General features: G+C 47.5%; 1 protein-coding gene across 1 annotated transcript; it reads left to right on the top strand.

Annotated features, from left to right (window-relative positions):
• Positions 1–1,484: 1,484 nt before the first annotated feature.
• On the top strand, positions 1,485–16,122 carry PNLIPRP1 (pancreatic lipase related protein 1). Its single transcript, XM_044780784.2, has 13 exons — positions 1,485–1,517; positions 1,649–1,697; positions 2,277–2,431; positions 2,934–3,059; positions 4,048–4,182; positions 5,488–5,596; positions 7,318–7,437; positions 7,536–7,655; positions 9,150–9,268; positions 10,157–10,286; positions 12,183–12,291; positions 12,861–13,028; positions 16,004–16,122. The coding sequence occupies exons 2-13, from the start codon at positions 1,649–1,651 to the stop codon at positions 16,083–16,085; spliced, it is 1,422 nt and encodes a 473-aa protein (XP_044636719.1). The 5' UTR covers positions 1,485–1,517; the 3' UTR covers positions 16,086–16,122.
• Positions 16,123–24,268: the final 8,146 nt, after the last annotated feature.

Genomic DNA, 24,268 nt, shown 5'->3' with positions numbered 1-24,268 from the left:
CAGTTTGTGCATCATTAGATGATCCGGAATCGCTTCCTGCGTCAGCACTGCGATGTCAAAGAAAAGCATAAATGCCTTTGACTTCACCACAGTCTTTGTGAAGTGCTCCAGCACCTTCCTAGACCACAGGAGGAGCCTTCCGAAGCTTAAATACCTCTTCAGTTAGGTCAACCAGATGGCTCGGGCCTGACAGCTGAGGTGAAATTTATTTTCTATGTCAGCAGCTATCTCCCTTATCCTATGGTTGACACTCAACAAATCTTGTTGATAACTTGCTCAGAATAACCGAATGTTCAACAACTCCTTGTTTCACTCTGTATAGTCTGGATTCAAATCCCATCTCATGACTCATTAGCTGTGTGATTTTATAAGCACTATACTTATCTGTGTGTGCCTCAGTTTCCACTTCTGTAAAGGGAGGCAAATAATGGTACCTACCTCATGGGGTTGTTGTAAGACTTAAATTAGGTAACGTGTGCAAAGTGCTGGAAACGGATGGCACACGGAACGCCTCAGCAACGGCCGGCGGCTGTTCTTTATTCCTCCGGGGGAAGTCCTTTCCCTCTTCTTACGAGAGCCCCTACGCTGGTCCCCCAGTGTTTGGCTATTCAGGAGTGTGGACTTTGACACTGAGGCATATTTAACTCGGGAGTGGGATACACGAGGGCTTATCTGCGTGTTGTGTGAACTGGCCAAGCTGCTCACAGATGTGCGGGTCTGTGGGTAATTCGTGACAGCCTCATGAATTATAGGACAGGTGTGCAAGCTTCAGAGGGCCTGGGGAAATTCGACAGATGTGATGTGGTCTAGTGACGTGGGCTTTTAGGGGCTCCTGAACCCAGCTATGCCAAATTATAGTGAGATAATATAATAATTGCTTTTTCAAAAACCATTATGTTTTGGGTTGGTTCATTACATAGCAAAGATAACCGGAACAGGGAGTCAATGGGCGATTGTGGTCAGAGGCTCCTGTGAGGGCCATTGACTCTGTCTCCAAAGCTTGTGTGCTTGGGTGTTACTAGACTGCCAGAGACAGAGACAGAGACAGAGACAGAGGCAGAGGGGAGGTGTTCTTAATCAGACGTTTCCCATTACTTTCAGCTATTTGGAGGGCATTTCCATCTATTCTAAGTGAAAAATTCTCTCCTCCATTATTAGAGTTTGCTGCCGTCTCCTTATCGGGACTGGTCAACTACTTGGTGATGAAACAGAAAATTGGAAAGTGGGGCCCACTCGGCTCACATTTCCCTGCACAGCTACCTGGGTACAAAGTTAGAGACTCTTCATCCTCTTTGAATCAAGCCTTCTTTCATCTTCCCAGACTTGTGGGAGGCTTAGACCACCATTGCCAACCTTGTTTTGTGTATTTGTGTAGATTAAAATGTTAAGTGCACACAGCATGTCCTATTATCACCTGCTGTTTCCTTGAAGCAGCGTCCAAATGATAAGGCTTGAGTATATAACAATGGCCTGAACACTTGATTCAGAGGGAGGGGACGCCTGGAACATCTGACCGGGTAAGTTGCCTTTGCCTTCCTCCCACCAGCTGTGAAGGAGAGGCGAGGGGAGCAGCCTTGGATTCCTGAGAGTCTTGGCTCATTGCTCTGGTAACGCGTAGTGAGGATGAGAATGTCTGAATTTATTGCAGATGGGGAACATCTGGACAATCGTGCTTTTCCTGCTGGGAGCAGCCAAAGGTAAGAAACATCACGCCCGCCCCTTGGGAAGGGCTTAAACCCAACATCTCAGCACTGGCCAGAGACAGCCTTGGCCATGGCGGGGCTTCCGCAGTTCCAGACAACCCTGAGGTTCCAGAGAGAGGTGGGGGGGACTGACACTCTGCCTGGGAGAGGAGGTGGTTTGAGGGGGACCCGCTTCAGAGCATCTCCCCAACAGCCTGCCTTCATGCCCAGGGAGATTTAGGCCCGACTCTCCCAGTGAAAGCACTAAACGCCTGCCTGGATTAACACATAGGCTTATCAGTGCCGGTTATCACATTAGTCAAATAAATGTATCTAAAAACTGGGGATGACACACAGAACTTTTAAGGGTGGTTCTAAGGCACCATCGGCGTCTCTGTGGGATTCAATGGGACGGGTCCCAGATCAGAAGGTGGGCACTGATGACAAGAAGAGAGTGGGTGGGGCAGAGGCAGGGTGTCTGCATGGTCATCAGACTGTCCTCAGGCAGGGGAGTGACCAGGCCTGAGCAGCAGTGATGTCCCAGACCCCAGCCTCAGGAGCTAATTCTCCAGCAGAGTCATCCTTTCTCTCTAGGAAAGGAGATTTGCTATGATCACGTCGGGTGCTTTTCTGACTCTGAGCCCTGGGCTGGCACTGCGATCAGGCCCCTGAATGTTCTGCCCTGGAGCCCCGAGAGGATCGGCACCCGCTTCCTGCTCTACACCAATGAGAACCCAGACACCTTTCAGGTGAGACCTCTGTCGTGTTCATGTCATTAAAACCAGGTGAGGGACTGTGCCCACCCTGCAGACCAGGAGTTCCTTATCTCTGTACCCTCCTTCTCCACCACGCTCTGCCCCACGCCATCCCTTCAGCTGTCCCCCAGGCCTAGCCACACCTGGACAGAATAGGTTTTCAGTAAAACACTGTCTTGAATGAATGAATGGTTCACATTTGCCAGAACCTCTAGCTGGCTTTGTAATTCTGGTCTGCAGCAAAGAATTTACCATCTAAAAGTACCCTATGGAACGTAAGACTGCAAGCCACACTCCAGCCCCAGTGGAGGTAGTGATTCCTAACTTAGGGAGATGGGGCAGGGAAAGGGAGGTCAGGGTGGGCTTCCTGGAAGAGGTGGCTTTTATGCTCAGCTGTGAGAGGTCATGGCATTGAGACAGGCGGAGGTGGGGAAGGGAGAGACAGGCCTGACTGGCGGGGCTGCAAAAACATGCAACCGCTCCGCATTTGTCACAGAGTCTCCTTCCCTCTGATCCATCAACGGTTGAGGCATCAAATTTTCAAGCAGACAAGAAGACTCGGTTCATCATCCATGGCTTCATAGACAAGGGAGATGAGAGCTGGCTACTGGATATGTGCAAGGTAGGGGCAGGTTCCAGTCCATCTCTGTGTGTATCACACATGTTAATATCATATATGTGAAAGTTGCTAAGTGGATTTTAAATGCTCCATTTTCAACTCAAGCTGGTTATATGTCTTCCCTGGTAGAACTTCTAAGGATACGTCAGCTCCTTTGACATCCAGGAAGAAGTTTTCCTTTCAGAATTCTTCTATCTCTTTTAAATCAGGGAAGTTTTACTTTTCAAATGCCTGCAGTGTGTATTTCCCCCATGAAATACTATGCTATCCCGATTGTAAAAATAGTGACAAGGCCAGCCCAGGTGGCCTAGTGGTTAAGTTAGATGTGTGCCACTTTGGTGGCTTTGGTTTGTTTTCCAGGAACAGACCTACACCACTTGCCTGTCAGTGGCCATGCTGTGGTGGCGGCTCTCATGAAAAAAGAAAACAGAAGACTGGCAGCAGATGTTAGCTCAGGGTGAATCTTACTCAGCAAAAAAAAAAAAAAAAAAAGAGTGACACTTCTCTCCCACCTTAAAACTTAGTAAATGCCCAGGGACTGGGGTGAAGGCCAGCCCAGTAATCAGTGGCATTGCCAAGAGGCTGAAAGGACCCCTAGTGGTCAAACCTACAAGGTCATTTAGACCTTGGCCACCAGAGATTGCTCTTGAGACCTTTTTTTTTCAAAATAGGGCTTTTCTAATGATGCGATTGTTTCCACCAGCCTAATCAACCTTTTTGAATCTGGTGGAAGAAACCCAGACAGTGGCCAGCTTTTAACTAATCTACAAGCTAGAGAGGGAATCCGTTTGCCTTTCTCATAGCATTCACCCTGAGGGATAACTCCTAATGGACAACAAGATTCCTAACAAAGTCTAGTTTATCTGGGAGCCCTAGCTAGAGAAAAACAGAAGAAGGGCCAGTAGTAAGTGTTGGCGACGATTTCTGAGCTCTGGTTGGATGTGGTTTCCCGTGCCCTCGTGATCACCCCGTGGTGTCTCTCCAACCTCAGAACATGTTCAAGGTGGAGGAGGTGAACTGCATCTGCGTGGACTGGAAGAAAGGCTCCCAGACCACCTACACGCAGGCCGCCAACAACGTGCGCGTGGTGGGCGCCCAGGTGGCCCAGATGCTTGGCATGCTCTCGGTGAGTCGGCCGGCTGGGCTGCTGAGGAGGCAAACAGCGCCCACTGGTCTCCGCTGGGTAAAGATGCAGCTGGGCGTTATCTATGTAGAGAAGAAATAGAAAGAATTGATATTTCTCTCCGAGTCCTACTTCTAAAACTCTGAAATTCACCTTAGTAGCGACACACCAGTGAAAGGAAGAACAACAATAACTAACACTTGGGAGTAAGGTGATTTTATTACCATCTTCAACTGGCAGATAAGAAAACTGGGGCCCAGGAAGGTTAACTAGTTTGCCCAAAAAATGATAGAGCAGCTGAATACAAGAGTCGTCTTTTGGGCCCGAGACCATCTAGCTCCAAGGCCCCTCAACTGCATCAGGTGGTCTCTGTTTGGGTCAAAACACGGCATCGCCTGGAGAGCCGAGTGGAAGCAAAGGCAGTATGCGCAATTGGTAATTGTGCAATTGGCAACAGGACACTTGTGCCATTGGGGAATTTCTTTTGCCACAATCGATTCAGCTGTTTTTCCTGCCCCGGTTTCATTTTAACTATTTAACTATTTAAGTCTTCAATTCTTTCAGTTAAGTCACTAATTTTTCACGACTATTTTCTATTCCAGATAAAGCCCCGGCTATTTTTGTCTTATGTTAAAGGGTCTGCAAAAGAACCGATTGGTTCTAACTACTTCTGCATTCGTGCGGAAATCAAAACCATGGTCTTTATACGAGAGGCACTAGAGACCAATAAATGAGGACACGTGGGTGAACACTTCACAGCTCTATGTCATTTACTTGTCCATCCGATATTTGGGATGAATACAGCAGGCAGTGTCAGGAACTGTGCAGGAGGTCAAGAGGATGGATGAGGTCCCAGGCCTTGGAGGAGCTTCCAGTGAAGACTTGCGAAGACAGCAGAGTGTGATCAGGGTTCTGATGGGGTGGGGAGAACAGCGCTTTATGGGAGCACATGAAGGGCAGCTGATCCACATGGGGCGGGGGTAGGGCTGATGGCTAGGCTGTGTAGACGTGAGCTGGGCAAGTGGTTAGGGTATGGACAACAAGAAGAGAAGTTCAAATCAGGCCCAGAGGTGAGAGAATACGATGTATATGAGGGGCTGACAGTTCCACAAAGAGTTTGGCTAGAGAAGAGTCTAGAAAAAAATAGGTGTTAAGAAAGCTCTGAGATTCTCTTAATGAGTTTGGGCTTGATCCTAAGGACAGTGAGAGCCAGAGAAGGTTTTCAGCAAAGGAGTAACAACACTAGGTTTGCATGTTACAAAAACCACAGCACAAAAATGTCCTGAAAACACAATCTCCCCTCTCCAGGCCAACTACAGCTACTCGCCTTCCCAAGTCCACCTCATCGGCCACAGCCTGGGAGCCCACGTGGCTGGAGAGGCAGGGAGCAGGACTCCAGGCCTGGGCAGGATTACAGGTAAGGCGGAGAGGCGGGGCACCAGCTTTCGTTCCCAGTAACCCCACAAGGTGGTACAAGGCTGCAGCCCAGCTCGGAGCTGGCCCAAAGGAGACGGTCCCCTTGGCTGTGGCAGAGCTGGTTGGAACCTGCACAGAACATTTTAGGAGGCCCCCAAGAAGCCCGTTTTTGTGGCGGGGGAGGTGCTGGCTTCATTCTCCTTTGCTTCCCTTCGCTTCTTCCTCCTCCATCCCATCCGTCCTCTCTAGATCCTAGCTTGCTGGTGGTGTGGGCTGCTCAGCAGGACTGGACACCCAGGAAAATGCAGAGTGAGGCAGGTGTGCAAACATAATTAAGAAGGATCCATATTGCCATTCCTTTCCCCCTTCCTTCTGAAATCAAGGGCAGAGTAGAACATGAAAATTATGCTTCCATTGCCCCTGCTGGGGGAAGAAACCCAGCCACCATCACACCAAAAAGTATCCTTTTAGGCCAAGCAAAGCCTTTAAATTACAACAACAGCAACAAAATATATCCATATAATATAATCACAACAATGCTAATTTAATTATTATAGTAAGCATAGATTAAGTGCCTACTCATTCCGAATATTGTGCACGGTGCTTCACATTTTCTCATTTAATCCTCAGAACTGAAGGAACAGGCTCAGGAAAGCAATACCTTGCCCAAGGTGACACGACTCATCAGTGATGGAACTTGATTCAAACCCAGGTCTGCCGTCATTGGACTCAAGCAAGTCTCTACCCTGATAAGAACTCTCCCTTTTATTTTCAACACACAGTCATGCTCATGCCTTTTCAGCGTTGTGATCAGACCTTCAAAAAACTATTGACAAATCCAGGAGACCTGCAAGAAGGAAATATAGTCAGGAGGAAATAATATTAGCTAATATTTTACTTATATGCCTATGGCATGTGCCAGGCACGGTGCTAAATGCTACATATATTATCTCATTTTATCTTATTATAACCATATTATTACTCCCATTTTATAAATGGTAAAACCGAGACACAAAAAGGTCAAGTGACTTGCCCAAGGTCATGCAACTTGCTGAGTAGGCATTTGGAGCTAGGCAGCCTAGTCCCAACATCTGTGTTCTCTTTTTTTTTAAAGCAGAGAAAGGTGTTTCTTTTCTTTCTTTTTTTTTTTTTTTTTTTTTTTTTGGTGAGGAAGATTGGCCCTGAGCTAACATCCTTGCCAATATTCCTCTATTTTGTTTATGGGATGCCACCACAGCATGGCATGATGAGTGGTGTGTAGGTCCATGCCCGGGATGTGAACACATGAACCTCAGGCCACCAAAGTAGAGCATGCAAACTTAACCACTATGCCACCAGGCTGGCCCCAGCATCTGTGTTCTTAATTATGATACCATACTATTTGGCCCCTTTTTTCTTCAAACTTGGAAAGAGAAAGAGAATATTGAAGAAGAAAAATATACAAAGGATAATCTGATGTGGAAAAAAAAATCCTTGCTCAAATAAAATCTAAATTTCTTTGCTCCTCTGCCCTTTTCTATCCATGCCACTGGAGCCCTCTTGTAATGAGCAACGTTGAGACTCTATGTCCCCATATTCAATACCCAGAGCCATGGAATGGCATAACACCAGGGTATAGTGTTCCTTGAGTTGGGCAATGCACAGCCTGGGCAGCTGTACACTTCTGTCCTGCTGGCACCCACAGCCAGGCCTATTATCTGCAGCACTGGCCATCTCTTTTAGGGTTGGATCCTGTAGAAGCAAGTTTCCAGGGTACTCCTGAGGAGGTTCGACTCGATCCCTCTGATGCTGTCTTTGTTGATGTGATTCACACGGATGCAGCTCCTCTGATCCCATTCCTGGGTGAGCCGCATCATGCTCCAGCTGTGAGCACGTTTGATTGGGTTTTCACCAGGAAAGCCCCGAATTAGAAAAAGCTCACTGTGCTTTCAAACATTTAGGTTTTGGAACGAAGCAGCAGATGGGTCACCTGGACTTCTTCCCAAATGGAGGAGAGGAGATGCCAGGATGCGAGAAGAATGCCCTGTCGCAGATCGTGGACCTAGATGGCATCTGGGCAGGTAAAGCCAGAGCAGAGCAGGAGCCTCACTTCCCTGGGGCGAGCAGCACCTTCCCATGGTGAATCTTAACAATGAAAACACGCTGCTCTTTATGAACATACATGCCCCTTGTTGACCCTATTTCTGAAAAATATGACATATCATTTGTTGTATCCCAGCTCTACTGATTTTGTACTTTCTCAAAACATTGTTGTGAGTGTACAAGCAACAAAGAATTACAGAAGTGTTACTTAGAGCTATAACTCCAACGATCAATTGGTACCTAACAAAGAAAGGAAATACTCTAGAAGTAAATAGCCTGACTCTAAGAGAATTTTTCTGCCAATTCTCCCTTGGGTGTCAGCGATATGGTCAAGCTTATGTAACTGGTTTTAGTTTAGTTTTGTTTTGTTTTGTCTACGGATGTAGACAAAGTGAGAATGTTCCCAGTCATTTCATGGCAAAGCCATTGGCACAGTGAGAGTCACCACTCCTCCATGCTGGGTCGGGAATGAGAAGCAATCACAGGTAAGGAAGGTTAGAATGCAGACTGTGCTATTCGAGGTGGTTAGTCTTTATCATTGATGGAGCGCACCTGGGATAAAGGGTATCCTTCAGATACAGCTCTGACTCTGTATCTAATAAGGTCAAGAGGACAACGGACAGGTGAAATTTTCATCCAAACTCATTTGGCACCACACAAGTTAAAACCCTCTGTGATCTGATCAAATCTAATGAGCAAAGATTTTTATTGAATTTAATCAAAATGGCTTGGCAAGTATGGACACCATCGAAGTAGATATTAAAGATGAGTATTTATGTGTTTGTCTTTTACAGCTTTATGAGGGTTTGCATGGATGAGGTAGCCTAAACTCTCCATCAGTAATGGCCAAGCAAGTTCAGGCGAGGTCTGGAAGGTGTGCTGTGACATCTGTCTCTTGGCGGGAGTTGTAGGGGACAGGGAAAATTGTAAGAAGGAGGAGACACTATGAGAGTAAAAGGGATGCTCATATAAAGCCACCTAAAGCTCTTCAACCCTCCTTTTTATTTGCCTAAACACAGCATGAAAATGTCCTTGCCCTGGTTTTGTCATGCATGGGAGGTCATGTCACATCGTGTCATGTCTTGGAGCCTGTGCCTGGGACACAGGATGGCAGAGAGCTCAGAGGCACGGGCTTGGGTTTAATTCTCAGCTCTGCCACTTAGTGACTGTAATCTGAAATCTGAGGCTGTGATCTGCACATCTTTCTGTAATTAAAGAAGGTGTGGTACCCATCTCCTAGGGAAAATAAGGATTACAGGGACACTACATGCAAAGTGCTCAGAACATTGTCCTGCACACAGAAAGCGCTCTCTATATATTAACTGTCATTATTGTGTCTGGATTTTGGATTTATCTTAAATTTCTGAGAAGAGGATCCCACTTTGGAACCACCCTACTTGGAAAGAGAAAAGAAGAGAAGTTGTCACAGCCCCCCCAACCACCTATGCAGACTTGCTCATTTCTTTCCCCAGGAACCCGGGACTTTGTGGCTTGCAATCATCTGAGAAGCTACAAATATTACTCGGAGAGCATCCTCAGTCCTGACGGGTTTGCTGCATACCCTTGCGATTCCTACAGGGCCTTTGAATCTGTAAGCTATTTTTCCACCTTGAGTCCCACTGCGGGACTATTGTCCTGCTGTGTTTGGGATTTGCAGTACCCTCTCACCAGTTTCTCACCATCCCCTACTTGTTTTGCATTGCCTCTCAGAGTTCACGGTCCTGAGGAGTGAAACAAAAAAAAATTTAGGCAGGAGGTGGCTAAAAATTTAGATGAGTCACGTAGGTGAGGAAAACTCTGGGAAATCAGAGAGAAGAGCCGTCAATTCACTCGTCTAGAAAGGCTTCCTGTAGGAGGCAACATTTGAATCTGCCTTGTAAATTGTAGAATTTAGAAGGAAGAGAAGGGCAGAGCATGAATAGAAGAATGTGTGAGAAGAATTTATACACGCGAGAGAATGAAAGGTGGATGCTGGGGTTTTATATATCCGGCTGGGAGTTTGTGCCTTATGTAGCTGGCAACAAGGGGAGAGATGGAGGAAATGGTACAGAGCCTGCCTGCTCCTGCTTATGAGAGCCACTGTGAGCATCTCTTCCTAACTCCGTATTCAGTGACATCATGTTTGAAGTGACAGTCAGAGTATTTGCACCACCAAAATTGGTAAACGCTACAATCAGGGCTTTACGTCCCAGAGTTGGCTGTTAATCGTTCACCAGCGCATCACTCCACGGGAAGTATTATTGATCTACCCTGGGGCCCAGGCGTTAGTATTTTCTAAAGGTCCCCAAGTGATTCCAATGTGACTTGCGTCAGGCTTGGAACCCTGTCCTGGTTGAAGGTAATTTACAGATTATCTGTTTTCTAAGCCTTTTCCTGTTACAAATGAGGAGGCAGACTGTAGGAAAATTGCTCCCCCAGGTGGATGGATCATAAAAAGACAAATTCACACCTTACAGCCTGATCTCTCTCTTCTCATTAGAACAAGTGCTTCCCCTGTCCAGATGCAGGGTGCCCGCAGATGGGCCACTATGCTGATAAATTCGCCGGCAAAACAAGCGAGGAGCAGCAGAAATTCTTCCTGAACACAGGAGATTCCAGCAATTTTGCCCGTAAGTTGTACTTTGACTTTTCCTCCCAGGAAAAGAAAGTTAGTTTAGTTTCTGTCATAAATGAAGGGCTTGTCTCTAACCTGAAATATTTATGGGCACATTTTGGTCATCTTAGAGAAAGGACACATCCACCCAAACTATCCCATTTAAGACTCAATCGAGGATTTTAGAAAGAGTCTGCACTTCTTCCATTTTATTTCTATGGCATGAAATGAGTGGAAGCCAACAGAATGGAAACTAATGGAATAATAGCAATTTACATATCTATGGCCATCTCCCCTGAATTTTTACTGCTCCACAGTTCATTGTTCTTTTCATTGTTAAGACTGTATCATAGGCACCTGCTCTTCTATTCATTCAGCAAACATTTATTCAGTACTAGCTCTTTGTTGGGCTGGGCCCCTTAAGATGTCCAACTCCAGTCTCTTCATCTCCCCTGCCTTGTCCATGAGACCCTGATGCTGGGCTGCCTCTTGGGTTGGTGGGAATCAGGAAGTGGTGAGTTCTCTCAAAGATGTGCTTAATGGCTAGGATGCAGGGTAAGGACAAGGCTTGATTGGGCCAGTGTGTGTCAACCCGCCCTATGATAGTTCCCTAAGATGTTGCAAAAATGTCTTTTGTAAAAAAAGAGACTATGTTCCTATAAATACATAAATATAATACATGCCTTACATAGTTTTTTAAGTTAGGTTTATTGAAGTATAATTTATATGCAGCGAAATTGACTCTTTTAGTGTATAGTTCTATGAGTTTTGATAAATGAACAGTCGTGGAACCATCTCCCCAATCAAGATATAGAACATTTCCATCACTATATACATTTTTTAAGAAAAAACGTCAGTTAATCAATCCTTCCACTGATGTAGTGACACGTGAAATTCTTGCCCATATTTTAACAACAACAAATTAAACATTCAAAACCCATATATTCATTCCTCAACCAGCATTTATTTATGGGCCACAGACTAGCTAGACACTGGAGATGCAGGGATGAACAAGACACTTGACACGTGAAATTTATAATCCAGCAGAGAAGGTGGAAGCTGAGCCAGTAGCTAGGAGTGTGCTGGATTTGGCAGGTTGCTGCCGTGGCATTGTGGGACAGACAACCTGGCCCTGACCAGAAGGAAGGGCGAGGGCAATGTCTCTGAGGGTGTGAAAGATGAGTGGAGTTATGCAAAGGATGTGTGTGCGTGTTTATGCACGTATTTGTGTACACGGGTGGGTGTGAGAATGTGTATTTATGTTTGTGTGAGTGTTTATGTGCATGTGAGTGTGTGGTTGTGTATGTGTGTGCTCGTGGGCACTGAGACATCACTCCAGGTATAAATCTCGGTAACAGCTGAGCCCTGCTCTGTGCTGGAGACTGCCCAGGGCCCTGAGGATGCAGAGATAAGACACAGACCCTGCCCTCGAGGTTGTCACAGTATAGCACTCCCGAGCTACATTGGCAAATGTGGGGACAAGCCCTTGTTCCTTCTCTTTTTGCTTTAACTCATCATACTGTCCTTCTAGAGCAGAGCTGTCCAATAGAACTTTCTGCAGTGATGGAAATGTTCTGTGTTGTCCAATACAGAAGCCATTAGCCACTTGTGGCAATTTAGCACCTGAAATGTGGCTAGTAAAACTGAGGAATTAATTTTTAATTCTATTTAATTTGGATTGAAATTTAAGCAGCCCCAGGTGGTTAGTGGCCCCTTTACTGGACAGTGCAGGTCGAGGAGAGCACTCTGCTGGAAACATATTTCTCCTTATGGCCTAGTTTGAGTTGTAGATTAACATGTAGAATTCCTTATACTTTGATCCCTCAGTGTAAGGGACAGGGACAGGAATCTGAGATTTGTGTCAACTATTTTGTGCATGAATAAACTGAACTCTTTTCTATCCCCTTTGCAGGCTGGAGATACGGGATTTCCATAACACTGTCTGGAAGAACGGTCACCGGTCAAGTCAAAGTTGCTTTGTTTGGAAATAAGGGAAACACTCACCAGTATGATGTCTTCAGGTGGATTTCCCTTTTTAGCGCCACATCTCAATGATACACTTGGCCTTCAAGTCCACGCACTAAAATGCTCTTTATCAATGGATTTTAAATTATTTACTTTATGTATTGAAGTTAATTTCAGACTTCTGCCAACAATTTTTTCTTTTCTGTATTATAAATCCAGGCATTTAGTTCTTTCTTTCTCAATAGATCAGATTTTCAGAAAATAAATCTAATATTACCCCAGGTATCATGTTTTCTGATTAGCATAGTAACACTTGCTTGTTGTGTTAAACTAAGTGGGTAAGTTGATACTGTACAATAATTCTTCCAGAATAAAAAATGATATGAAGAAATTAGTTTTCTATAAGAAAGTTTTGAGGAGAAATTAATTGAGTTTGAGGAAACAATATTTAAATAATAGTTTGAGGTTGCCATATAGTTGGCTTTTCCATTTCTTCATCCTTGATTTGAGAATTAATTTGGAAAAATAATCTCATTAATGTAGAGTAGAAAAGAGTGGCATAGGCTTATATGGTCATTAGAACTGGTTTCTATGAATGAGAATGTTTCTATTTCTCTATGTCAAGGGGCATTATCCAACCAGGCTCCACCCATTCCAGTGAGTTTGACGCAGAACTCGATGTTGGAACAATTGAGAAAGTCAAGTTTCTTTGGAATAACAACGTGGTGAACCCAACCCTCCCCAGAGTGGGTGCAGCCAAGATCACTGTGCAGAAGGGAGAGGAGAAGACAGGGTATGTATCTTTGCTGGCTTATGCCTAAGGATGTTTGTAGAGATTCATGTTTATAATGGAAACTTACCCCAGAAAGTCAGTTATGGTTCAGCTAGAAAAGCCAAGAAAATCTACCCTTCTGGGGCCCTTTCTGCTCAGGCAAACAAAAACCTGACAGAGAGCATAAAACATTTCTAGTGGGTGTTCTCAGCAGCATCTGGGGAGTACAGAAGATATGACCCTGCCTTCAAGGAAACTGAGGAGGACAAATAAGAAAGAGAAACAAGAAATAGTTTCTGAAGGGTATTAGGTCATAAGTATGTGCTAGAGAGTGGCTACATTTCACAAAGGGGAAGATCAGAGAACTTTCAGGGTAATAGAAGGAAAAAGAAATCAATTAGCAAAAGATATACAATTTGAGATAGGACAAGAGGGAGCTGAGGTAGCAATGCTTGTGGAATCTTCATCCTGACCCATGATGTCCTCGCTGTGGCAGCTGGCAGGAAGTGGGGGTACTAACCTGACAGGGGCAGAGCAACTGTCCCCCAAATCTCAGACCCCAAGTCTGGCCAGCTGGACACTCCTGGTATGACTTTGCAGGAGGGGGATCCTGAGCTCTCAGCCACTGATGGTCTTGAGTTTTGGGAGGTTTGGTGGGGTCACTAAACATGGGCCCTAGGAAATGTCACTTCCCCAGGCAAGGAGGGTTGACTGGTAGACTTCACGGCCACGTCTCATCCGGCTGGATGACCCCCGTGAGTCCTCCCTAACCTGTGAGTCAGGGAGAACAGAGGAGCTGGCCCAGCCAGGTTGTCCGCCGAACAAGAAGGTCCTCTCAGCTGGAGCACAGCACTGAGGAGGCCGGTGAGGAGCCCTGTGCAGGCTGGAAGCGAAGCCAAGGCCTCCCCTGCCTGCCTCCATCAGAGGACACCAGGCCTCCAACGTCAGTTCCCCCGTTAGGAAGTGGACCCATGGCCTGGGTCCTGGGACTGTGTGGTTAAAAACTTGTCAGAAGAAGGTGGTATCATTGGAATCTTAAAAACATGAGGCCGACTTGCTCACAGGTAGGTTTAAAGAAGAAAGACAAATATAAGACCAAATCAGCCAGGGTGTCCCCCCTTCCAGGTTTTCTGAGGAAAGGCAATGGCTCCCTGTACTTTCTAGAAACGGAACGGAATGTACTTGAGCCCCCTCCAGGCCCTGATTCCATCAGCTGCCATCTGAACCGTCCAGCAGCCTGAGTGCAGCTTCCCTTGCCTGTTGACCCAGAGGAAATCTATCTTAAGAGAAGCTAGATGATGGACATCAGATTTTTAAAATATAGGAAGAGCAAAACCAGCATCAACCCTCACGAGCTAGCTTGGGGAGTAAAAAAGCTGAATTCATCAAACTATCCAAATATTTTGCTGTTAGGAAAACAGCCAGTAAGTAACATTTAAAAAAATAATAATTATTGGGAGGCTAAAGAAAATCAAGATTTTGGTCCAACCTCTTCTCAGGTCCCTTGAAATTATTTTAGACATGTCATTGGGATTTCAAGTCCTACTAAGGAGACTGCTGACTAGAATTCCCACTAATGACATGGTATCGAAAGAGAAATGTAGCTGTCCCCTCTTCATTTCTCCCACCCTCCCCAACCTTCGTCCTTCCTCTCTGACTTTATCAAGTACCTCTTGTGTGCCTGGCACATAGTGGGGGATGCAAAGACAGTCTGCTCTCAAGGAGTTTACAATTTAGCTGTTGAGAAAAATTAGACTTATGGTTCATGTGAAAGGTCAAATGACAGAATAAAAAAGTGACCGTGAGGGACCCAAAGAGAGTGCCCAGGCTGGAGGAGGAGGAAGGCAGAGGGCCGGGGGGAGCAGTGATGGAGGGGAGGGGCCCCAAAGCATCCCTCAGGATGAGGGATTTCTACTGGGAAGGGCCGAGCAGGGGCAAGGGCTTAGAGTTAGGGGCAGGGGAAGAGCAGGGCGCTGATGGCAGGGCTCCAGGTGCAGAGGACTGGGAATATGATTGGAGACAGGGTTAGGGCTCGAGGAAGGACAAAATACAAAAGAGGAAAAGGGGAAGATGAGAGAGGAAACAGGGCAAAGCTTCAGAGCTCAAAGGCAGTGAGGCCCCAGAAGCCTGTGTTTCTTGGAAGAACCATAATGATAACCACATACATCTGCATTGTTTTTCTATTAATTGTAAAGCTTTTTTACATTTATTATCATGAGATAGTGTATTATTGACATGGGTTTCTCAGCAGTCATGGGATGGAGACGTGACCTCTTCTACAAGTGAAGACATCAATGCTCAGAGCCTCAAGTAACCAGACCGTGTTACTGCTGGAAGGCGGGAGCCCAAGGGGAGCGCCAGGTCCCTGATGCCAGGCCTGGAAGGCTTGAAGTGTGACCCCACCCCCCAACCCCCCCCCCCCCCCCCCGAGAAAATGTGGCCTATAGTATCAGATAGACCTGTGTTTGCATTTTGGTTCTTTTTATTAACCATTTATTAACTGAGAGCCCTCTATGCCTCAGTTTCTTCCCGTAATGTAGGACTCATAATACCTCCTCTCACATATGTTGGGAGGATGAAGTTCACACAAGCGAATCAGTGTTGTTGCCAGCAGCCAGCAAGAGCTGAATGTGCTGCAGCTGGTGTCATGTTCAGTCAGGTCCCCAGCGTGGCTGAGCCAAGCGTGAGCTCATCATTAACCAATCCACTGTGTTCATGGAGGACCCACACGCTCTTTTGGGGAAGGAGAGCAGTGAGGCACTGCCACGTGGAGCCCACAGTCCTGTGGGATGCAGGACCCAGGGACCAGGGGCCACTTCTGAGCAAGGGCCAACCTCGTAGGGCCCCAGGCAGCCAGTGCTCCAGTAACTGAAGCTACATCCCTAGGGCTTCCCTCATTCCTTTGAATTGTAAATCAGCAATGACCTTTGCCTAACAATTCAAATGGCCTGTGTAAGGATGACCAACACTTAAAAAACACTCATTTTTCCCCACAGGTACAGCTTCTGTAGCGAAGATACCGTGAGAGAAGACCTTCTGCTCACTCTCCTGCCCTGCCAAACCCCAGGCACAGTATAGTGGCTGTGCTGACAATAAAATCCACTGCTGCATCTAATCCTCACAGCGTCTGTCACTGATGTCCGCTGCCCCCTGTGGGGAACTTAGGGAATTGAACATTTAAAAATGTCCTCAGCATTTCCATGTGTTTGGGTTTGCTGCCCTTGACTTCTGACCACTCTCCCCTTTTTCCGGACTTCCTTGGCCCTCATGCCCACTGTCTTCTCCCCAGCTGACGGGGTGGGCATTCAGGAGGCCTCAGCAGAGCCTTTAGCCCCACCCCTCATCTTACAGGTGAGGAAACTGAGGCCCAGAGGGGGCAGTTAGCTGTTCCAGCACAGAGTGAGTCAGTGTCCTGTCAGGACTGAGGGTTGGGGCCCTGACTCCTCCAGGCTCCTCCCCAACTCTGCTGTCACCTTGAGGGGTCATGGAAAGGCCAGACTGTGACGTGGCCTCTAGGTGGTGGTAGGTTTTGTTGTGAGGGAACCACCGCATGGTCCTAGGTCTTGATGAGGTATCTGGGGCTACAGCATCCAGAGACTGTGGTGGGCACATTTGTGGAGCACAGACAGGCTTCTAGCCCCCACCGGCTCTGGGCTGCGGCTGCCTCAGAGCCCTCTCTTTGCCTGCCAGCAGGCACCATCCCAGGGCAGGGGCCGGGCACTGAGGCAGGGTCAAAGGGATGGCTTTTGAGAGGAGTGTCCAATGCAGGCCCCTGCTGAGGGGGATTTTTCTGTCCTCCCTTTAGCTGGGGCCGCTGGGAAGCCCTCAGCCAATCAGACCTCACCATGGGCCCCACCTACACAGACGTTCTTCACCTGGAAGGACAGGGTGTTCTTCAAGGCGGCCCAGACTTTCCCATGATTATCCTCCTGGGACTGTGTAGGACCAGAAAGGTCACCGCCTCCCCTGAGTGTCTCCCCTCTTGGTCACCAGGCCGCATATCCCATCACGGCATTTTTGGTGCCCCAGCTTCTGCTTTTAAACATTGGTAGCAAGTCAAGCTACTATTGAGTGTCAAGATTGAGTATGAGTAGACTCCAGATTGTTCTTGAAAGCAGATGTTGTGGTGAGGATTAAGGAGCGACTGCAATCAGGGCCTCACAGTGAAGGGCACAGGGTGAGCACTCAATAAACAGACAGTGGCAATGACGAGGGTAGGGGGGTACTGAGCAGGAGAGAAGGGGCCCAGGGCTGAGGCAAGCAGCACCATGTTGGCAAAAGAGCTCAATCAATGGAATGTGGATTCTGCAGACACTACCAAACGCCAGCTCTGCGCCAGGCCCCGGAGTGGGAGGAAAGCAGGAGACTTCAAGTCAGTCTTCGAGGTGTGCACAGTAGTAGAGAGCCCCACAGGTAAATATACTCCACCATGCTGCCTGAAGGTACGAAGATCAAGGTATGTCCCAGGATAGGGTGGCCCAGGGGAGGGAGGAGCAAGATGGGGAAGGCTCCACAGAGGCGTTGGTTCTAGGCTCAGGCTTGCAGGAAGATGACCTACTGAGACTGCAGGCTGGGAGGCCAGCCAGGAGGAGGATGCCCCTGCAGCTATCCAGGCAAGAGGTGAGAGGACCATATGAGGGCAGTGAGTGGAACCAAGATACAATGGAGAGGGCAGGACTGTGGCCATGGGTAAGCCCTTCTCACTGGTCTAGGACAGCCTGTCTCATGTGCTCCCCAGACTAACAGATAGGGCTGCTGACTTGGAAAAATGATTTAAAACAGGGAGGAAACTGAGAAAAGTGTGCACCCACGGAGGGAGGAGGTCAGTTGGGGAGGCTCCCCAAGGCCGGTGGTGGCACCACAAGCCCTCAGCTGAGGCACAAGACCGTGTGACCCAGGTCTTGACCACAGGTGCAGTGGTGGCCATATGCTCCAGGGCCAGGGGAGGCAGCCAATGGAGACTGGAGCTGGAGCAGGGCCAGCCCTCTGTTCTCTCCTCCTGAATTCCTTTCCTCAAACATATGTCCTTTTGTCAGATAATGCAGCTGGAGAAAACTCAAGGGAACCCAGAGGACAGCAGGTTCCAAGATCACTGCCATGGACCTTGGCTCCTTCTCAGGGTGGCTATTGAGCATGTGGTTCCTGACAGCGCTGGGGAGGTGAAGCTCAGCCCCATAGGTCCACGACCCAAACACACCATCCGGGGGACATGGGGAGTTTGGGGCTCTCTCTGGTCACTCTGGGGTACACTTGTAGTGTCTGTATGACCCTGGCCAAACCTGGTCAAATTTCTAGATGTCTGGGGTTGCACGGAGGCAGTTTGACGGGGCTTTGTTTTTGTTTTTTGAATAACAAAGGTGGTGCATTGTTTAGAATGCACAGATAGTCTTTGGAGCAATGACAATATGCCCTATGCATACTCAGTTTATTAACATAAAGCTCAGTAAGACATTCAGCCTCGTTGGAGACAGTGAAGAAGGCACTGAGTTAGTGGTCAGAATAACAGGCAAGCTAGTTGGCCTTGGGCAAGGGGTGTCCATCTCTCTGGGCCTCAGCTCTCTCATCTGTAAAAAGGAGGCAACATCTTGGCCCTGCCTTCCTGGGATTGTTGTCTTAAGGCTCTAGCAAGAGAATCAACAGCACAACGGAACAGAAGGCTCTATCCTAAGTCAGCGTGGTAAGATGCAGAAGGTACCCTAAGGAGTGTGGCCACAGTCTGGCGCCAGACCCAAAGCTATCAAAGGTCACGAGGAGCATTGGGTCCCTGAACCCACAGCAGTGCTTGTTAAGGTTGGCTTTGTGCCCACCCAACTCAGGCCCTGTATATGCACCTGAACACGCATGAGGCTGGCCCTGCCCCCGGGGCATCCAGGACTCAAGGGACTAGCCAAGACATGCTCTAGGAGAGCCAGGTGTGCTCCATCCTGGCTACAAACCAGATCACCTAGGAGCTTAAAAAAAAGAAAACGGAAACCCCAGGCCCCACCCTGAGCAATTCAAGAACAATCCCAGGCCCAGGCATTTTTTAAAAGCCCTCGGGGGACTCTCACAACGCAGCCCATGAAGCTTCGCCATGATGCTCAGACAGGAGTCTTCGGCTCCCAGGGTGCCAGGCGCACTCTTCTCTGAGAATTTATTAATTTTGTGTTTTCATTTTAATGATAACACATTTTTTTAACCAGTTAAAGAAACAAAGTTTTCTCTTCGTTGTGGTAACTTGCAGTAAGAGTTGTGTTTCCTGAGTTGATGTGGAATAAAATGAGGTTAATGGGAATGTGCCAGGAGGTTGTGAGATTTTTAGAAAGGATAACGTCCACGTATTTACTCAGGTCTGAGAAGCCTTGCAGAGTGTGATCTGGGGCTGAAAACGTGGAAGAGATGCCCAGCGTCACAGCTCTCAGAGAGCAGAGAGTTTGCCCCAGGACCTGGAATGGAGGAGAAAATGTGGCTGGGAAGAGCAGAGAGGGACGGAGGAGGAATGAGCCTCCGGGGGTGGGGACCTCAGGGGACTGGAGATGCAGGTGACATCCTTGGCAGGGGGAACCACGGGTGCAGAAGCACAGAACAGTGAAAAAGCAGGTTCATTTCAGAACTGTGAGTCCTTCTATCTAAGCAGTTATAAGGAGGGAAGGCATTGAGGGAGCGGCAGAAACGAAGCTGGGCAGATGCCACACGGTGGCCAGATTGGTTTGCTCCGGCTGCCGAAACCAAGTACTGCAGACTGAATGTCTGAAACAATAGAATTTTTATCTCTCACAGTTCTGGAGGCTGGAAGTCCAAGGTGTTGGTTCCTTCTGAGGGCTGTAAGAGAGAATCTGTTCCAGGCCTCTTCTTTTTGGTGGTTGCTGGCAATCTTTGCCATTTCTTGGCTTGTAGATGCATCACCTTGATCTCTTCCTACATATTCACATGGCATTCTCCCTGTGTGTGTGACTGTGTCCAAATTTCCCCTTTTTATAAGGACACCAGTCTTACTGGTTTAGGACTCACTCTAATGACCTCATTTTACCTCTGTTAAGACCCTGTTTCCAAATACGATCATATTCTGAGGACCTGGGGGTTAGAATACCAACATATCTTTTTGGGGGAACAAAATTGAACCCCTAACAGTGGCCAGACTTGCATGCCTGGCTTAGGAGTTCAGAGTCCTCCTAAATTCTGACCCCTCTCCACCCAATAACCCTAAGTTATTCTCTTTAGGTAAAGCCCTTCTCAATGAGCTTTTTTTTTTTCCTGAGGAAGATTAGCCCTGAGCTAACATCTGTGCCAATCTTCCTCCACTTTATATGTGGGTCACTCCAGAGCATGGCCAACAAGTGGCTTAGGTCTGAACCCAGGATCCGAACCCTCAAACCCAGACTACCAAAGCAGAGTGTGCCAAACTTAACCACTACGCCACGGGGCCAGCGCTGCAGTGCTTTTGATCATCTGTAATTATGTATTTCTGTGTAGGCAGTCAGTGCCTGTGCCCCATGCGACCATCAGTGCCATGAGGGTAGGAAAGGAGGACATTCTTTTCACTGTTGTACCTTCAGGGCTGGAAGAGCATCCAGCACATTGCAGCCACATAAAAAAGAATGTGAAAGAGTGAACAAACAGGCGAGACACACACCTGAGGGCATCAAGGAGGCACCCACAGGATTAAAGCTGGGAGGAAGCAGTGGGGGAGGCTGACATGGAGGGGGATGCAGTGGCCTAGAGAGGAGAGGTCAGCCGCTTGGGGGCAAGGGCAGGGGGAATGGAGAGGAAAACAGACAAAACAGGTGTTGAAGGTGAGGAACAAACAGGTCTCAACAGGTCTCAGGGTGCAGGAGGAGGATCCAAGCCACCCCTCTCCCCTAGGCAGCTGCTGTGCCAGCTGGCAGGGCTGCCCCAAGCCCTAACCTTGTCACCTGCCAACATGTGGCCAGTGAAGGACTTTTCCCACAGATGCTGGCCTTCCCTTCCTTCCCAGGGCAGATAGCTGGCAGAACCTCAGGCCTTCTTGGTGCTCGAGAGAGGAGAGGGGAGCTGAGCCGGTCCTGCCATGGGCAGGCAAGTGGGAGGCAGTATGGGACCCCACTGGCCTGCCTTGGGCCACCCTGCCAGAGAGACCAGGCAGGCTTTGTACTGCACCAGTGGGTCTGCCCCCAACCACTGGTGACTGTAGCAGGGGTGCTCCGCCCTCCTCGGAGGGCAGCTTGGTGCAGGGACAACGTTCCTAAATTGGCCAAGAGTCCACCTACTTTATAGGTCAGCAAACTGAGACCTAAAGAAGGAGAAAGCACTAGAGAAGGAGGCTCTGAGATCACGGCCTGCTCTTCCACTCACCCTTAAACTAAGCCTTTCAGAGCTTCTGTTGTCTCAGCTGTAAATGGGACTAAACAAGGCACTCTATTTCTTGAGCATTTTACAGATGCAAGAGCTATAATTTGGTCTCTGTCATTTCTCTCAGGACACCTTTTAAACCAAGACCACCTATTCCTTTCTCATATTCAACTCTCTCCCATGGCCCTCACACTTGTCCTTGAGACTGTACTCTCCAGATGTGTTTGTTCAGCTTTTTTCTCATTACCTTGGGCATTGTCACCTCTTGAGTGATTTCTTATGCTATTTCAAAGGGGGGCACGGGTGGTGTGCTCCTTCGAGGTGACTCTTTCTTGAATAGAAAGATGGCGTTCTTTCTCTAGGCTGCAGTTTCCAGAATTTCTTGTAGGATTCCTGATTTGAAAACGACCTTAGATGCAGACCACCTAAGTCAACCCTTACCTGACGGTTGACCTCTGTCAACCTCTGTTCAAGTTGTAATGTCATCCAAATGGGGCTGGGGGCTCACCCCCCAGGAGCAAAGCCCTATTCTATTTTCCAATGATTCTAATCTTTGGAAAATTTTTCCTTATATTGAGCAAATTTGCCTCAGTGAGTCCCTTGAGAACAGAGGTGACCATAACCTGCCCCTGGCATTTAGAACAGAGCCTGGTGACCTGGCAATAACAAGAGTCGCTTCCTGCCTAAACAAACTAGAAGCCTCCCCACACTTTCCAGCTCTGCCCTCTGGGCCAGCTGTTGACCAAATGAAATACCACTGGCCACCCAGGTGAGAAGGGTTCCCTGATTCCTTGACGAATCTGTGCTGGAACCAGGAAAGCATGGATGATGGGATCCACAAACTGTGTCTGGAACCAGGAGAGCATGGATGATGGAACCCACAGGTTATCTGAAAGTGCCTTACCAAACCTTTGGCAAAAACTACAATAAAGTTACAGAATAGGTTGGCTGCTATTAGTATGGGTGGCAAAACTAAAATCCAAAGAACTAACACAATCCAAAACCCTCTCCCATTGGCTCAACCCAACCAGAAGGCCAAGGGCAAGTAGCCCAGGGAGGCAGTCCATAGAGGCAGTCCCCAGGGCACAGAGCAGGGAGGAGAAGGCAGGAGAGATGTGGACGTCATCCAGCTCACCAACCCAACAAATCGTTAGCTTCCAACGTCCCATTCCTTCATCCAGCAAATGTTTTTTGATCACCTGGTATCTGCCAGGCACTGTGCTAAGCTCAGGAAACACAGAAGTGATTATGCAGACCTTGACCCTGCCATCAAGGCAAGATCTAAACTAATCACTGAAATATAATTACCAATTGGGATGCATTCTACGAAAGAAAAAATAAAGATGATGATAGATGTAAAGGAAGGCCTGGTTTGGCTCTGAGCATCGAGGAAGGCTTCTCTGAGGATGTGACATTTAAGCAGAACCCTGAGGCATAACTTCAACCTAGAGAGGGAAAGAGTGAGGGTATATGTTTCAGGAAGAGGAAATAGAATATGCAAAGACCCCAAGATGGGCACTTTCAAGAGACCACACATGGCCAGTGTGTCTGGAGTTCAGCGAGTGAGACTCAAGGCCCAGGTGACACTGTGCCCTAAAGGCCATGGTAAGGAATTTGGGTTTTCCCAAAAGCGATGAGCAACCACTACCCCATGTGTCTAGGGATCCATTCAGCCTAATATTACCATTCCAGGCTCCTCAGTGGGGTCCTTTAGGAGGCCTATACCTGATCTCCCTCAGCCGCTGGACATCCTCAGGGCCAACACAGGCTTCAGGGTCATTGAGGCACAGGCAGCCTCATTCAGGCTTCATCATCACTTTGCCAGTTCCACAAACCTTGACTCTTCTTAATCCCATTCAAGATAGGGAAGTTCATTCCTTGGCTTCCCTCAGCTCCACACTGCTCACCTCCAGCCTCAGAGCTCTCAGAAAGGAATTCCATTTATAAAGAGGTCCTTCTTCTATAATTTGAAACCTCCAGGAAATTGCTGTCAACCTCAGTGCTTCTGGTATTGGTCAAACGGCAAGAGTGGAACGTGGAGCAACTCGAACTCTCACCAAACTGCCAGTGGGAGTTCACACAAGTGCAATCACTTTGGCAAAATGTTTGGCAACATCTCCTAAAGCTAAGTATGCAGGAACTCCAGGACTCGGCAATGCTACTCCTGCATATAAACCTGAGAGAAATGAGTGCTTATGTCCACCAGAAAACTTGTATTAGACTAGAGTGTTCCTAGCAGCAGCAGCCATAATATTCCCAAACTAGAAAGAACCCATATGTCCACCAACGCAGAATGGATAAACCAACTCTGATATATTCACACAGAAATATATAAATATGACACGGCAATAAAAAGGAACTAACTTCTGCCACATGTAACAACATGGATGAAACTCAAAAATGTGTTGCGTGTAATAAGCAAGCCACTCAGGAGCACATATTGCACAAATTCATTTATACGCAATTCTAGAACAGACCCAACTCACCTGGTGATAGAATTCAGAGCAGTGTTGTGGGTGGAAGGCTCATGAGAGAAACTTCTGCTGCTGGAAATGTTTCATATCTTGATCTGGGGCATATACGTAGGAGTATACATTTTTCAAAACTCATTAGAATGTACTAAGCTTAAACTTAAGATTCATGTACTTTGGTGTATCAAAATTATCCGTCAATTTAAAGAATGGCCGGGCGGCACCTGGCTATTCACCCAGGCGCTCCTCACAGCTGTGAAGGAAACCCCTCCACCTTCCCATCTCCAGGTCAAACTACCGTCGAGGCGGCTCAGAAATGCCTTTAAAATAGACAGTATTTTTTCTAAACAAAGGTATACTTGAACAGCGTTCATTTTATTCTTTTGAGCTTCTCGCTCAACAGGGCTGCATTCATTTTTCTTCTCTGTCTAGGGTTTTTGGAGAGCTGCTCTCCACCCATCCAACCCCCAAAGCAAATGAGGT

Source organism: Equus asinus, chromosome 2, assembly GCF_041296235.1.
Source record: "Equus asinus isolate D_3611 breed Donkey chromosome 2, EquAss-T2T_v2, whole genome shotgun sequence".
NCBI classification, from domain to species: domain Eukaryota; kingdom Metazoa; phylum Chordata; class Mammalia; order Perissodactyla; family Equidae; genus Equus; species Equus asinus.
Note: the sequence above shows the minus strand (reverse complement) of the source record. Positions and strands in the feature narration are given on the sequence as shown.

Coding starts and splice junctions, on each gene's coding strand:
- PNLIPRP1 (XM_044780784.2), top strand. CDS start 1,649: ATGGGGAACATCTGGACAATCGTGCTTTTCCTGCTGGGAGCAGCCAAA. Junction 5,597..7,317: donor AGGCCTGGGCAGGATTACAG/GTAAGGCGGAGA, acceptor CATCTCTTTTAG/GGTTGGATCCTGTAGAAGCA. Junction 7,656..9,149: donor CCTAGATGGCATCTGGGCAG/GTAAAGCCAGAG, acceptor TTCTTTCCCCAG/GAACCCGGGACTTTGTGGCT.